The 16,745-nt window shown below is 43.1% G+C and overlaps 1 protein-coding gene across 1 annotated transcript in view; it reads right to left on the bottom strand.

The window, feature by feature from the left end:
• Window positions 1-7,511: 7,511 nt before the first annotated feature.
• C5 (complement C5) overlaps window positions 7,512-16,745 on the bottom strand; it is a 64,351-nt gene continuing 55,117 nt past the window's right edge. The window contains exons 34-42 of the mRNA XM_067471850.1: window positions 16,706-16,745; window positions 15,324-15,426; window positions 14,792-14,866; window positions 14,604-14,709; window positions 12,678-12,764; window positions 12,301-12,390; window positions 11,224-11,307; window positions 9,474-9,612; window positions 7,512-7,757 (exon numbers count right to left, since the gene is read on the bottom strand). The exon at window positions 16,706-16,745 is cut by the window's right edge and continues 27 nt beyond it. Of these exons, the coding sequence (XP_067327951.1) occupies window positions 7,625-7,757; window positions 9,474-9,612; window positions 11,224-11,307; window positions 12,301-12,390; window positions 12,678-12,764; window positions 14,604-14,709; window positions 14,792-14,866; window positions 15,324-15,426; window positions 16,706-16,745 (857 nt within the window). The 3' untranslated portion in view covers window positions 7,512-7,624. The remainder of the gene's footprint in view (window positions 7,758-9,473; window positions 9,613-11,223; window positions 11,308-12,300; window positions 12,391-12,677; window positions 12,765-14,603; window positions 14,710-14,791; window positions 14,867-15,323; window positions 15,427-16,705) is intronic.

Raw genomic sequence — 16,745 nt, 5'->3', positions numbered from 1 at the left:
GAAAGGTTTATTGAAAGAAAAGGCAAGTGGGGAAAGTTGTCCCAGTGTCCACAGAGTCCTTATGGCCGTCCATCAATGCTGAAGATCAGGATCCGTGGGGAGAACTATGGCTCCCTTCACACCAAGGACCGTTGACATCTTAGGGGTCCTATGGGTTGACCATGACAGTTCTCCAGGATCAGCAGGCTCCTTGGATATCCACAAAATGGTGGCAGCGAGGCAGCATCTTCAGAAAAGCAACTGGACTCCAGGATATGGTTTTGGGGGCAAAAAAGATTATTCCTGGGGTGGAGAGGACAGTGGAGTGAAACCGAGATAGCCATTAGTCTTAGAATTCTCCCAGGAGAAGACTGGCACCAATTTTGAAGCGATCCGTTAACTCGTGGATACGGGGGCCCGAGGGGTTTCCGTATCCGCGGTTTAAGGTAACGCAGTTTCAGCCTCCTGGGATGCAAGAATCGCATCCCAGGAGGGCCGGCAGCCATCTGCCGCCCAGGAGAAGAAAGGTTTATTGAAAGAAAAGTTTGAGGCAGTAAAAGGACACAAAGTAACACTATGGAGAGGGAAAAGTTACAATTAATTGATACCTTTTATTGGGGGGATTAGTTACAATGTTAGGAAGGGGGAAAGCAAAGAAATGAGAAGGCTTCCGAGTTGCAGCTGCTGTTGTGGCCACGTTCATGCAGTTGGAGAACTGTGGAACTCCCTGCTGCAGGTCAGATCAGGGAGCTCTGCATTTGGTCTCAGCATCTGGTCAAAGGAAATTTAGTATAATGCCAAGTTCTTAACTTTGTTGTAGTTTTTAAAATACACTATAACTGTGTTCTCCATTGGCTTCGGACACAATACATAAATAGCTGGGGACTGGTGCCGGTCCATAGGAGGGCCCAGATCTGTAGGACTCCAGCCTCCGCTGCATTCTCAAACTCAAGATAACTTTCTGGTACTTTCCGTACCGTGACCTATTTCCCTTGGTAAATCCCCTTGAGCCCAGATGATACACTTCCGAAAGAAAGAAAAGCAAGCAGGATGTGGTTGGCACAGAAACAGAAAATGATGCATCGGGCATCATGTCAAAAACCATCAAGCCTCGGGAGCATAGACTCCCAGTTAACCAGGACCTTGGGGCTTCCTAGATGCCAGAGATACATTTCTCTCAAGCAACCAGACACTACATTGTGTCTGGTTGCTTGAGAGTTACTATCTACTCACTATGCCCCATTATGTACCATACTGCACTCTGTATTGACTTGCTATGAATATTGAAATATTGAAAGGGGGGGGGGGGGCAGGGAACAGTTCCCCCTTGTCTCCTGTACTATGCTAATAATATAATGTAATGTAGTGTAATATATTGTATATACATATAATATTTATAATATTATAATGTAATACAATATAATACTAATAATATGATATTATAATTATATATTTTATATTACATGTAATATTACTAATAATATTACAATATAATGGTATAATACAATATAGTCATATTTAATACTGATATTCTACTCTGCTAATAATATAATATATTGTATGTATATATATTTTGTAAACCGCTCTGAGTCCCCTTCGGGACTTTATTTTACACATTGTGATTTTTTGATTTTCTATTTTATTATTTTGTATTGTTTGTTATATATTATGCTTGTCTTATTCTGTTTTATTATGATATTGCCTTATGTTTTTTGTTACTGTATTGTAATGCATTTCTGGGCTTGGCCTCATGTAAGACGCCCCGAGTCCCCTTTGGAGAGATGGTGGCGGGGTATAAATAAGGATTATTATTATTATTATTATTATTATTATTATTAGAGCCCCTGGTGGCGCAGTGGGTTAAACCCCTGTGCTGGCAGGACTGAAGACCGGCAGGTCGCAGGTTCAAATCTGGGGAGAGGTGGATGAGCTCCCTCTATCAGCTCCAGCTCCCCATGCGGGGACATGAGAGAAACCTCCCACAAGGATGATGAAAACATCAAATCATCTGGGCATCCCCTGGGCAATGTCCTTGCAGACGGCCAATTCTCTCACACCAGAAGCGACTTGCAGTTTCTCAAGTCGCTCCTGACATGACAAAAAATATTATTATTATTATTATTATTATTATTATATAAATGCTGTAAGTAAATAAATAAATATAGCCAATGAAGACAAACGTAATGGTGATCTCCTCCCAAGATTGCATAGCATTGGGCCATGGCACTTAAAGTGGTGCCAAATTGCATTAATTCCGCAATGTAGATGCACCCCAGAAATGCACCCCAGCAAAAAGTGGGTGCTAGAAACAATATCATACGTAAGCTGACTGGCACAACCTGGGGATCACAACCAGATACAGTGAAGACATCTGCCCTTGCGCTATGCCACTCTGCTGCTGAGTACGCATGCCCAGTGTGGAACACATCTCACCACGCTAAAACAGTAGATATGGCTCTTAATGAGACATGCCGCATTATCACGGGGTGTCTGCGCCCCACACCACTGGAGAAATTACACTGTTTAGCCGGTATTGCACCACCTGACATCTGCCAGGAAGTAGCAGCCAATAGTGAAAGGACCAAGGCAGAGACATCTCCAGCCCATCCCTTGTTTGGGCATCAGCCAGCACGCCAATGACTTAAATCAAGAAATAGTTTTCTTAGGTCTACAGAGACACTCGCTGGAACACCTCAGCAAGCGAGAGTTCAAAAGTGGCAGGCTCAAACCCAGCACCTCAATCCATGGGTGATACCAGATGAGAGACTCCCCCTGGGCACACAGAAGACTGGGCGACTTGGAAGGCACTGAACAGACTGCGCTCTGGCACCAAGAGATGCAGAGCCAATCTTAAGAAATGGGGCTACAAAGTGGAATCCACGACATGCGAGTGTGGAGAAGAGCAAACCACAGACCACCTGCTGCAATACAGCCTGAGCCCTGCTACATGCACAATGGAGGACCTTCTTGCGGCAACACCAGAGGCACTTCAAGTGGCCAGATACTGGTCAAAGGACATTTAATCAGCTACCAAGTTTGCAAAATGTGTGTGTTTCTTTTATCTGTTTGTTTGCTTTGTCCTGTTAGAAATATGGTACAGTGTTCTGGTTGCGGATGACACAATAAATAAAACCCCAGAAATCCCAGAATTCCGTTCTGTTTTGCTGTTGCGACATTGCATAATCTTATCTGCACCTTGGCCATATATTCTGCCATGAATCACCTTCCGACAAGTTTTGGAACGAGGAAGGATATAAATACAATACATTTCTGAGTTCAGCCCTGTCCTGCTTTGGCATGCAGTTCCTGAGAGATGACCTCAAAGAGGAGCTATTTGTGGAATGGAGCTTCCCGTTGTCTTTTCTGTGAACATGAAGGAAGCAAAAAATAATAATCTCAGGCCAGGAGAGGATATTCACCCTGACCAGTAAACTTTGGGGAAAGTTCCTTTTTGTATCGTAGTTCTCAGAATCTATTTTGGGAACGGCAAAAGGGGTCACGGTAGCACAGCGGGTGAAACTGCCAGCTGCAAGAAATCTTGCCGACTGGAAGGTTAGCAGTTCAAAGCTGCGAATCAGGGTGAACTCCCACCGCCAGCCCTAGCTTCTGCTTCCCTAGCAGTTCAAAAACAGTAATATGAGTAGAAGAATAGGTGCTGCTTTGGCGGGGAGGTAAAAAGCGCCCATGAAGACATGCCGGGAATTCGATCAGGAAGGCGTCCACCAACAACAGGCTCTTCGGCATGGAAAATGGAACAACAGCACCTCCCTGTGGCGGCAGTTGAGCACAGCCTCCAGATGCCGGAGATGAAAAAGAGGGAAGCCTTTGCCTCTGTGTGTGTACTGTCTGTCTTTGTTGGTAACTGAATGTTTGCCATATATGTATTTTGTAATTTGCTCTGAGTCTCCTCGGGGAGATGGAGCGGAATATAAATAAATTAAAGTAGATTATAAAAGTTACTTTTATGGAAGTCTGGGTATAAGGATAACTTCAGACAATGCAATCAAAGCACCTGTTCGCCTGGAGTGAGTTTTGTAGAGAGTGGGAAATGTTTATCCAATGTCCGACGTCTCCTGAAATGGCTAGCGCTTGCAGAAATAACACACAGAGAGTCTCAAAGGTGATGACTTTTATTTGATTGAAGTAGAAAATGTGGTTGTTTTGTGCTGTGTGCCATCCAGTGAATGAGAAAAATCCAGGCCCCGGCTTCTTTAATCGACTCGACCTGCCTGTAGTGTAGACTTCCTTTTCTTTTCCCCAGGTGGATTCCCTGTATGTCAACTTCCCATTACAACGTGTAACATAATTGTTATTCCTGTTATAGATCAGTCTGAAGTTCCTGAGGCTGATGAGTTCACCGATGATTTAGAGAAGATTGTGGGTGTTGGGGTTCAGCCTGTGTGTGAACTTGAACCTGACTCTCTGATTGTATTTCCTGATGCTCATGTATTTCCTGATGCCTATGTGAATTCTGAGGCCAATTTAGATGATGACGGGTTGAGTAGAGAAAATCCTACAGCATTGGAAAGCGAAAGTCAAGATTCCCATGAGAACATACATTCCGAGCCAAGAGGAGATGGTTCACTCCCTTTCCCCCCCCCCCTCCCCCAGTTTTAGCTCTCCAGAGAATCAGGTACCTGGCCTGCCTAATGAGGATAGGCGGGGGCAGATTTGGCAGAGTCGGGGAGAAGCCCAATGTTTACGCAGGTCAGCCAGATTGAAGGAAATCCAAACAAAATCTTCAGCCGTGTCTCGCAATAGATTTCTTGGCCTTAAACATGACTGCTCTGAATACAGCTTCAGACCAGGCATCGTTCCAGATTCATGTGCCAGCGTTTGCAGGTGTCCTGATTCAAGTAGCCTTGTTCCTTGGAGGTTTTCTAGATGTCCTAAGTACGGTTAGTGATTTGCTAACAGGTTCCAGGTTTCAGCAGTTTTGCTGTGGGTTTCATGATCTTGTTTATGGACATTTCTTGTTGCTGATTTTTACTGTGGCTTTTTACTTTTGCATTTTTCCTCTATATTGTATTCATCTTTTATCAATAAAAAAGGATTGTTCCCTGAAGCCAAGTGTGGTGGATTGTTGTCTGAGGGTCCAGTTTCCTGCTCTGGGTTGCAACAGTGGGATTACCTAAAGGATTTCCTGAGGTGCGAAGTGATAAAGATTTAAGTCAAGGGAAGGTTGCTTCTCTCTGTGACAAATCTGACTCGGAAAATACAGACCTTCAAGCTCAGTCAGAGGAGCCAGAAACTGCAACATTAGATAAGGACTCGGGCAGAGAACTGAGTGATACAGAAGGCTCCTAAGGAAAAACACATGGAGGTACAGAAATTAACAAAGGTTAATTTCTGAAATTAACAAAGGCCTTCGTTTACAGATCAGAGCAGAAAATAGGCATCGCGGTTCAGAGCGATAATGTGGGGAAGTTGGGGAGAAAATTTGTGGGAAATCAAATGCTTTCATTGGTATCTATTGAATAGCAAGTTGTTTGCCTATGTTGTGACTCAGCTGGAACCTCACCCTGATAGTGTTGTGACTCGAAGTGACTCTGACGGGGGGTGATGGGATTCAAGTTCACAATCAGGTTCAAAATGTTCCTGTTGTAGAGCTTTAAAGGGTAAAACCAGCACTTTGAATGTGGAACAAGGTGTGCAAGTTCAGTTTCCTACAGCAGGGAATGATCTTTTTGATACTGAAACTAGCCAGGTGCAAATTGACTCAGAAAAGGAGGACAGTTTTCAGCCTGATAGTAGGCAGGAAAGCAACCAGGCTGACACTAACAAGCAGCTTGGCTTTGATGAAACGGGAATCTTATATTGGGCTGACTGTTTGGAATCCAGAGTTCAAAGGAGTGTGAGAATAGCCAACAAGAAGGAGGTCAGAGGCCAAAGAAATGCTTTCATGTATTGCAAAGGATATTAAACAGTGTGTTTGAAAACAAACCTTTGTCAGAGCAACTTCTCGCTCAACCAAGCAGCTTGTGCTCGTTTTCCTGTGTCCATGGTCTTGGGACTTTGTCATGTTCTCATGGGACTTTGTTTCATTGGTGCCATTTGGATTCTGCTTTGCAGTGCTATGTTTTATTGATCTTTGGAGCATTACTTGCTTTTTAAACTTTTCATCTTTACTTTTTTAATAAACTACAAAAACTTCAATTTGTGTGCAGCTCTGGTGATTTTAGCAAGGTGAATCTATTCTGAGGTGCAACAACCTAAGGGTTAGTTCAGGCAACGTAGCACTCCAGTGAGAAGCTAGGCCTGAGTTCTCTGGTTCCTGTTTCAAGTCAAGACTTGGTTTTGGATTTAAGTATCCTGGAAGTTTTCTATGTTCTTGTTTTTATATTTCTGCTGAAGTTTTACTAAGTATACCTTTTGCTTGTGGGCTATGCTGTACTTGTAATTTTTGGCTATTCCTTGATTGTGTTACCTTTGGATCTGTATGAGACATTTGGATTACTGTTTGGTTATTATCCATTGCTAAATCTTTTTTGATTATTATTTATTCCTGGCTAGCCGTCCCCTGCCACGCGTTGCTGTGGCCCACATGGGGGTTCTGTGTGGGAGGTTCGGCCCAATTCTATTGTTGGTGGGGTTCAGAATGTTCTGTGATTGTAGGTGAACTATAAATCCCAGCAACTACAACTCCCAAATGTCAAGATTCTATTTTCCCCAAACTCCACCAGTGTTCACATTTGGGCATATTGAGTATTCATGTAGAGTTTGGTCCAGATCCATCATTGTTTGAGTCCACAGTGATCGCTGGATGTAGGTGAACTACAACTCCAAAATCAAAGGACACTGCCCACCAAGCCCTTCCAGTATTTTCTGTTGGTCATGGGAGAAGTGTGTGCCAAGTTTGGTTCAATTCCATCGTTGGTGGGGTTCAGAATGCTCTTTGATTGTAGGTGAACTATAAATCCCAGAAACTACAAGTTCCAAATGACAAAATCAATTTCCTGAGGCACAAAGTAATAAAGATTTAAGTCAAGGGAATGGTGCTTCTCTGTGTGAGAAATCTGACTCGGAAAGTACAGACCTTCAAGCTCAGAGGAGCCAGGGCCTCACTACCTCCGAGGATGCTTGCCATAGATGCAGGCGAAACGTCAGGAGACAATGCCTCTAGACAATTGCCATATAGCTTGAAAAAACCTACAACAACTCGACAAAATCATTTTTTTTTAGTGAAGAACATACATTGGGTTGTTAGGTGTCTTGTGTCCAAATTTGGTGCCAATTCATCCAGTGGTTTTTGAGTTCTGTTAATTCCACAAACGAACATTACATTTTTATTTATATAGATTATTTTTCATATATTTTATGTGTTTTTACAATAAACTGTTTGTTTATACTCTGGACTCTTGTGTGGTGTTGTGGTCAGAGGTGGTTCCAGGCCTGGGGCGCAACACATAACACCTCCTCTTCCGATTCCTTCTACTTCAATTAACCATCATCTCCTTCATCTCTGAATGTCTTTGTTTACTTTATACCTAATTACCAATATATACAAAAAAGAAGAAAATAGCATTCTCATGTAACCTGACAATACAAATGATTCTGTCCTTTGTGAAGGACACAGTGATGGATTCCACCGAAGGTCAAGACGCTTTGACGAATTGTCAACAGTTCATAGGGATGCTATGGGAGTTTAACAACCACTAAGTAAGAGATCTTCTGCCAAATCTTCCATCGTTTGTGCAAATTCTTGGCAAAACTGGCAATTTGAGTCCTCTGATGGCCACCACTCGATCCAGGTGAAGGCATCTAAAGGATACTGGAATCTAGAAAGGGAGAAGAAACATGCCATCTACTTCTATTTGCTGTGTGCAATAGAAAATAATAGGAAAGAGTTAAGGGAGAGGCAGTGCGCAGGATCATTGTCAGGTTTTACAATGTATTGCAATGTAATATAGCTAAGTCATGCACTTCTATTGGAAATGCTGAGTCATGCATTAACTGTATATAGAACTTCATTTGGGGAATGTGTTCTGGCCTAGTCCAGGTGATTGTGAATGATGCAATCCTGGGTCTGAGTTGAGTAAATGAGTTGGGAACCAATCTGTGATTGCTATGTGTAAATGAATTGTATATAAGGAAGTCATGTACAGTGTATATCTCTCCTTGTGCTGTGATGTCGTTCGTCGAAGGCTATATGTAATTAAAGAACCTGTCTGCTAAGACAAGATATAACTGTATGCTGTGGTAAGTTTGTAATATCATCTAGACTGGGGGAAAGACAATGGGAAAACTGACAATGGCCGGGCATGTGCTCAAGTGTCTGTAAAAGGTTCCAGTGTGACTGCAGGTTGTGGGAGCAGTTGGCTGAAAATACTGTGCAGGAAGAAGCTACTGGAAAGCGCTGAAGTTGTGCAACGGATCTGCTGCTGAATTGTGAAGTTAATCTTAACAATCATGCAAATTCCGCACCAGTAGAGAGAGTAAGAAACACTGAGATGCCTGTGGTGGAGGAAAAAACAGAAAATCTAGGATGAAATTGTCCCCGTATGAAGGCCTTCATTTAGGTGGTGGGCAGTATTTTATCTGTGGAAGACATTGGCTGGGCTTTTGGACATGTTTACAGTGCTCACTATAACCTGCAGTGTTATTGGAGGGAGGGTCTGTCATGTCTCCTGAGTAGTGGGTGCTATAGCTGTTTGTGGAGGCAGGAGCTTGTCTGTGTAAGTGGACACCCCAGCCACACACACATACATATTTTCACCTTTATTAGGTGTATAGATATATTATATAATCATAATTACAATATTATTATTAATATTATTAATATTATTATCCATATCACAGTGTCTAAAGGATATTGGCTTCAAACTACAAGAAAGGAGATTCCATCTGAACATGAGGAAGAACTTCCTGACTGTGAGAGCCGTTCAGCAGTGGAACTCTCTGCCCCTGAGTGTGGTGGAGGCTCCTTCTTTGGAAGCTTTTAAGCAGAGATTGGATGGCCATCTGTCAGGGGTGCTTTGAATGCAATATTCCTGCTTCTTGGCAGAATGGGGTTGGACTGGATGGCCCATGAGGTCTCTTCCAACTCTTTGATTCTATGATCTTTTTCACTATACATATTATATATTAAATATTAAATATATTATTAGTCTTACTATTATTATTATTATTATTACACTATGTAACACTATGATTTTTGTTCATTGGTTATCAATGTCCTTTTCTAATTGCTTCTATCATTAAAAACATGGGAAAATTTATTAAACTGCAAAAACTTTGTTTCGGGGCATCCTGTAGGGTTGACAAAGGATGGTGGGTGTTGTAGTCCACCCATATCTTGAGAGCAGTGAACTCTGATGACAGATCTGAACTAAACTTGACAAACATACCAACCATGGCCAATGTAAAATACAGACAGGATTTCAGTGGGCACTGACACAGGATGACGTGAAGTGTAGTCCATCCACATACAAAGACCCATGTGCCTCGAAGGCCATTGCCTATCCCAATGAAGGGACACTTGGCGAAAGGCTCACCTGGCATTGGCACCCTCTCCCATTTTCAAGGCCTCTTTCCCCATGATCAGGTAGTTCTCCCTCGGATTCAGCTGGACATCAGTACAGGAGTACTTTTTCATAAAGATGATTTCTGCGTTCTTCTCCGCAAAAGCCTCTCCTGGAAGATAATGGAATGAAGTGAAAAGCAGCTTGAAAACAATACCTTCGACACCACATTCCCAGGATCTGCTAGCAAGCTGTGGCTACTAGCCATGACTTTGAGGACAATCTGAGGAGAGCAGTCAAAAATGTCAATTTTCCCAAGTTGGAAGTAGTCTAATAGGCAATGTAGACACTTTTTGGATACTTTTTAAGGATTTATCTGTTTGATTTGCCATCAAACAGTAAAGACTTGTTTTCTCCTACTATACCTCCTCCATTTTTTGTTGTTTTTTAAAAAAATCCTTCTCTCTTTATAATCTTGGGAGTTCAACTTACAGCCTGAAAAACTCACAACAACATATAGAGTGCTTATTCTTACATAGCAGAATTGAGAACAGGAGGGAGGGGGAAAATGAAGCTTTGAAAGAAGCTCTTATGTCTCTTTCTGCTAGCCTTTTGATAGACAAAACAAAAGCCAACAGCACAACAGAAGTTTCAGAGAGGCAATTGAGAAAATAGTAGGTAAGAATTCAAAAGGACTTTTATGACCCAGAATGGAGATAACACAGTGTCATCATGATCACTAATGCCATGCAACTATCAGCTCCCCGGTCCTGACTTAGAGCACATGACCAATGGCTGAAAGGGAGGACAGGATGCTGCAAGAACACATTAACTGGCCATAAAAGTTAATTGCTCTGAGGTGGGAGAAGGTGAGTTCTGGTATGTGGGAAAGAGTAGACACCAGAGGTATTGGATGATTTATGTCATTGTAGCTAAGTCCCTATATAGACGGGCAGTAGTGCTGTATTCTGAACAATAAAGATGCATTGCATCTTCAGCACCTGTGTGTCTTGGTGTATTCTTTCAAGAGAAGACTAAACCCATAGCAACACAGCTGGTGCAAAGAACTCCTACACACAGGAAGAGGGAAGTTGCTAGAGAGAAGGTTACACAGACCCTAGAAAAAGTGCAGGATTTGCATGCTTTGCTATGTTTTTCTCCTGAGTGTTTTGAGTATCTTTGAATGTTTACTATACTTCCTCTGTCTCAAAACAGTAATGGTGGAAGAAAAGATTCAATACTAGCCATCTCGGCTCCTCCCTCCATAGTGACGCCATTGATATGTTTACAAATGGATTAAGGGGAATTCCCATCATATATTAAATTGGGCATTTTACACGTCTCTATGTGGGGACTTGAAGAATAACTCACTTGCCAACCAGCTTAGGAATCAATAGGAAAAACCACAATTTAGATATGGCAAGATACCTCTACTCCACATTTGAAGCTTGTGCCATGTGAAAGTCACTGTCAGCTGCAGTTCCTCAAGAGGGTAGAAACACTGATTTTACTGTATGTGATGAAGTCCTTTGTTCACCCGGCAGGATGATTTGACCAAATAAACCTTTTGAACAATCTCCTTGCCCCCAGTGTCTGACTGAACCATGACCCTGGAGGTTTAGGCTACTTGGTAATAGAAGGACATGGTAGCATGCCCGACAATGTACCTTTCCCAAGGTCAAGTAAGCTAGATTAAATCTGCCCACCAATGATACAGTGCACCCCATTGATTTCACTAGATCTTCTCTATGTCCATTTTAAGTCAAGACTCAACTCTGCTTACCTCTTTTATAGAAATCCACGAGGATTGCTGTGTATTTAACAAAGCTCCCTTCTTGCTTGGAGGTGAGGATATTCACTTTGTAGACTAGAGAAGGAACAAAATTTTAAAAATAACAACATTGATAACTATGAAAATATATTAGGTTGGCAGACTTCGAGGGTATTTTATAAGTCTTTGTATCTGAAGAACAGGGTACAGAGTGAAGAGAGAGGGGGCCAGGGGACAGTTCCATCTTGTCTCCTGCATACGTCATCAGTTGGACCAACTGCCGCTCTGGGCCAGAGTGAAGAGGGGGGGGGGGGTCCAGAAGACAGTTCCACCTTGCCTCCTGTGCTATGCTAATAATGTAATATAATATAATAAATATATACATATAATACATATAATATCATATTATTATTAATAATAATAATAATATGATATATATATCATATTACTGATATTGTACTATGCTAATAATATAATATATTGTAGGTATATATATCTTGTAAGCTGCTCTTAGTCCTTTTCGGGGTGAGAAGGGCAGCATATAAATGTCATAATGTCATATAAATGTCATAAATAAATAAATAAATACAGATACTGTAAACTACTACTACTACTACTACTACTACTACATTACCCAAAACCCAAAAGTAGCAATACATTTTTGGGGCCAACTACAAAGCATAAAAAAAACATTATGTAAGCTTTGGAAGCTTCACTGGCTTCAATATTATAATAATACATTATGTCTTGCATTTTAATTGTGTTTTATCTTTCTGTTTTAAAGATGTTGTATCCCACCTTGAGCCATAAGCAGGACACAATGAAGAACGTCCTGACCGCCATAGCTATTTGATGATGGAATATGCTGCTTCAGAGTCTGGTGGAGTCTTTTGAGATTTTCAAACAGAGGCTGGATGACCATCTGTTGGGAGGGCTTGGATTGTGCTTTTCCTGCATGGCAGGACAGGGTTGGACTGGATGGCCCTTGGGGTCTCTTCCAACTCTAGGATTCTATGATTCTCATGCCACCATCATGTTTCAGGTTTGTTGTGCCAATTGTCGTTTTCGGTATGCCCCAATCAGTCTTACCATATGCGATGTTACTCTGACAAGCGGCTTCCTTCCGAGCGTCAAAGCTGATGGATCGGTCCAGTCTGGCCTGCATGCGCCCGCATTCCGCTGCAATTTGGAAAAACAGAAGGGTCTATTAGTAAGACTGGAATCGGGGATGACTTGAGTACATTAGGGTGGGCAACTCACCTTTGTGGCAGATATTGCTGGACTGCAATTCCCAGCATTCTTCGCTATTGGATGTGATGGGAGTTGCAGTTCAGCAAACACCTAGAGAGTGATGCATTGCCCACCTTTGCAGTCATGCTCCTGTGTTTTGAGCCACAGCTATGCCTCTAAGCAAACTTTATGGAAAGTCCATCCTTTTGAACTCAGTGGGGATTTCTTCTCCTTACCTTCCATGCACTTGCACTCGGCGCCTTCACACAGTCGGACAAGTGACTCTTCTCCGTAAGGATTGTAAAACTTTGAGCACTTCTTATCTGTGTATGAAAAAAAGAAGCGGGGGGGGGGGGGGGTGTCAGAAATCTCCAGCCAGAGAGTTGGGCAAAGGGGATAGGAGAGAAGAAACGTGCCAATGGGGAGATCTGACTTCGGGAAACACTGGTGGCTCAACTCATTTTAAGTTTGAGAAGTGAGGCGCACTAGAGCAAAAAGGAAGGAATGAAAAAAGGAAGGGAGGGAGAGAAGGAAGGAGGAAGGAAAGGAGGGAGGGGAGTAAGGATGGAAGGAAGGAAGGAAAGGAGGGAGGGAGGAATGAAAGGAGGAAAGAATGAAAGGAGGAAAGAAAGAAGGGAGGAAGAGATGTAACGAAAGAAGAAGGGTGGGTGGATGGAAGGGAGGGAGAGAAGGAAGGAAGGAAGGAAGGAAGGAAGGAAGGAAGGAAGGAAGGGAAGGGAAGGGAAGGGAAGGAAGGAAGGGAAGGAAGGAAGGAGGGATGGAACGAAGGATGGAAGGAGGGATGGAAGGAAGGGAAGAAAGAAAGAAAGAAAGAAAGAAAGAAAGAAAGAAAGGATGGGTGGGTAGAAGGAGGGATGGAAGGAGGGAAAGAAAGAAAGAAAGAAAGAAAGAAAGAAAGAAAGAAAGAAGCAAGGGAAGGAAGGAAGGGAGAGAGGGAGGGAGAGTTGGATAGAAGGAGGAATGGAAGGAAGGAAGGAAGGAAGGAAAGAAGGAAGGAAAGAAGGGAGGGAGGGAAGGGAAGGGAAGGAGGGAAGGGTAAAGATGGAAGGGAGGAAGGGAAGGAGGGAGGAATGGAAGGAGGAAAGAAAGGAGGGAGGAAGTGATGTAAGGGAAGAAGATGGATGGATGGATAGATGGATGGGAGGGAGGGAAAGAAAGAAGGAAGGAAGGAACAAAGGATGGAAGGGGAAGGAGAAGAGGAAGAGGAAGGGAAGAAGGAAGTGAGGGAGGGAGGGATAGAAAGAAGAAAAGAAGGGAGGGAAGGAAGGAAGGAAGGGGATGGATGGGTAGAAAGAGGGATGAAAGGAAGGAAAGAAGGAAGCTAGGGAAGGGATGGAAGGCAGGACAGAAGAAGGGAAGAAAAGAAAGATGGAAGGAAGGAAGGAAAGAAGGGTAGGAGGGATAGAAGGAAATAAGGAAGGAAGGAAGGAAGGAAGGGGAAGGAGAAGAGGAAGGGAAGAAGAAAGTGAGGGAGGGATGGAAAGAAGGAAGGGAAGGAAGGAAGGAGGGAGGGAGGGAGGGAGCAAAGGAGGGATGGAAGGAAGGAAAGGAAGAAAGAAAGGAAAGAAGGAAGGAAGGAAAGAAGGGAGGGAGGGATAGAAGGAAAGGAAGAAAGAAGGAAGGGATGGATGGATGGATGGGTAGAATGAAGGAGAGAAGGAAGGAAAGGAAGAAAGAAAGAAGGAAGGGATGGATGGGTAGAAGGAGGGAAGGAAGGAAGGAAGAAAAAGAGAAAACAACAAATCTCAATTTAGCAATCCATTGATGGAGTCTGATCAGGAGAGGTCACTTGGGATCACGATGCACAGTTCCCTATCTCTACTTTTGTCCAATTGAGAAGAATAGCAAGCAAACAGAAACTACAACAGGAAGTCCCTGATTCAACTCTGTCACTTTTCTGTTTGCAGGGGATTTCCTCCAACTCAGGACTCACTTCTGTGGCACATTCAATTGACACCATGAAGAGGTGCAAAGACCAGGTTTGATCCATGTGCCTGAGCTGCAGAATCGCTGGAGCTGGCGGTTGGACCAGTTTCAGCAGGGAAAGCATGAGATTTGAGCGGCCTGGCTGATGCTCAAAGATTTGCGAATGCCAGCACATTGGAAGCTGTGAAGAAAACCAGCAGGAAGTGCCTCCTTACTTGGGTCATGATACTCATAGACAGTGAAGGTCCCAGGGCTTGGCATGCTCACGCGGAATAGTTCCGTGATCCGGAAACCGATGCACAGGAATTCGTTGGACGGGATCTATGGGAAGAAAACAAATTAGGATCCACATGCATTGACTTCTTGTTCCTCCATCTTTACAAAGAATACGTGGGGGACTCACCGAATCAAGTTGCATCACGACCCGTCCATCTTTGACCTCAAAATTCGCAATCAGTGGGTCGATCACATTGGCAAGCTGGGAATAAGGAGACAAAACCAGTTCTCAAATAGATGTGGACACAGTCCCCCAAGAGAAGTGGGTTAGACACTTATTCCCATTGGTTCAGCAACAGAAAAAAGCCCATTTGCCCATTTGCAGATCTTACTTGAACTCGATTAGAAAAGGGAGAGATTACCATAAATATAATATAGTAATATTTCTATTATTGTTGTTGTTATTATTATTAATGTTGTTATTATCGTTTGTAGCTTACTTTGATACAATTTAAAAACTAAAAGATATACAAACTTTGAAACAGGATTAAATATTATCCCCTCTAACAGACATTTTTGCATACAATTTGCATATGAGTTGCATACAATTTGCATATGAGTTGCATACAATTTGCATACGAGTTGCATACAAATTTTTGGAGCTTTGAACTGCATTCAAAAACCAAAACCAAACTAATCATGGTGAAAAACCTACTTACGATGGATAAATCCTCCATATTGGCTTCCTGTCCGCTGACAAGGGAGATGTCCATCACTGCATGGGAGGAAGGAGATGAGGGCTCAGACCTAGGCGGCTTGTACCTAAGTATCGGAAAGGAAAATAAGAGCGTGGCTTCGTTTCAGAGCCTCTTTTGGAAATAAATCCATCATCGGGAAAAGGTCCAAAAAGGGTCTAACTTTCCTTGCAAGTGGGGGAATCCCTGCAAAAACATTCTGAAAGGAAGGAGGAGGAAAAGGAAAGAAGGAGGGAGGGAGGGAGGTAGATAGATAGGGAAAAGAGGTAAGGAAGGAGGGAGGGAGAAGAGGAAGGAAGGAAGGAAGGAAGGAAGGAAGGAAGGAAGGAAGGGAGTGCTGAAGACAGGGAGGAAGGCAGAAAGGAAGGAAGGAAGGAAGGAAGGAAGGAAGGAAGGAAGGAAAAACAGGGGAAAGAAGGGAGAGAGAGAGAGAAAGAAAGAAAGAGGAGAGGGGAAGGAAAGAAAGAAAGAAAGAAAGAAAGAAAGAAAGAAAGAAAGAAAGAGGGAGGGAGGGAGAAAAGGAAGAAAGAGAGAGAGAAAGAAAGAAAAGGAGGGCTGAAGCTAGGGAGGGAAGGAAAGAAGGAAGGAAGGAAGAAGGAAGGAATGAAGGAAAAAGAGGGGAAGGAAGGGGGTGAAAGAAAAAGAGAGAGAGAAGAAAGAAAAGGAGGGATGAAGCTAGGGAGGGGAGGGAGGAGGAGGAAGGAAGGAAGTAGAGGGGAAGGAAGGGAGAGAAAGAAAGAGAGAAAGAAAGAAAGAAAAGGAGGGATGAAGCAAGGGAGGGAAGGAAGGAGGAGGAAGGAAGGAAGGAAGGAAGAAGAAGGGAAGGAAGGGAGAGAAAGAAAGAAAGAAAGAAAGAAAGAAAGAAAGAAAGAAAGAAGAGAAAACTAAGAAAAGGAGGGCTGAAGCTAGGGAGGGAAGGAACGAAGGAAGGAAGGAAAAAGAGCGGAAGGAATGGGGAGAAAGAAAGAGAAGCAAGGCAGCAGGAGAGGGAAGGAATGAGGGAGGAAAAGGAAGAAAAGGGGGAAGAAAATAAGGGAAGGGGATGAAGACAGGAAGGGAAGGAAGGGAAGAAGGAAGGAAGGAAGGAAGGAAGGAAGGAAGGAAGGAAGGAAGGAAGGAGAAGAGGGGAAAGAAGGGGGAGAAAGAAAAAAGAGGAGCGGGAAGGAAGGAAGGAAAGAGGGAGAAAAGGAAAAAGAGAGGAAGAAAGAAAGAGAAGGAGGGATGAAGTTGCCATGTATTTTTGCTTCATCTCAAAGGAAACATAATTCTTCCTTCGTTAACCACCCCTATTAACATGATTGTTATCCCCGCTCCTTGTGTTTCCTCTGATCTATGGCCCTACTTACTTTGCACAGGCCTCCAAATGCCGGATCTCGTGGAAGGATC

Source organism: Anolis sagrei, chromosome 11, assembly GCF_037176765.1.
Source record: "Anolis sagrei isolate rAnoSag1 chromosome 11, rAnoSag1.mat, whole genome shotgun sequence".
Taxonomy (NCBI): Eukaryota; Metazoa; Chordata; class Lepidosauria; order Squamata; family Dactyloidae; genus Anolis; species Anolis sagrei.
This window is presented reverse-complemented; position numbering and strand designations above follow the sequence as displayed.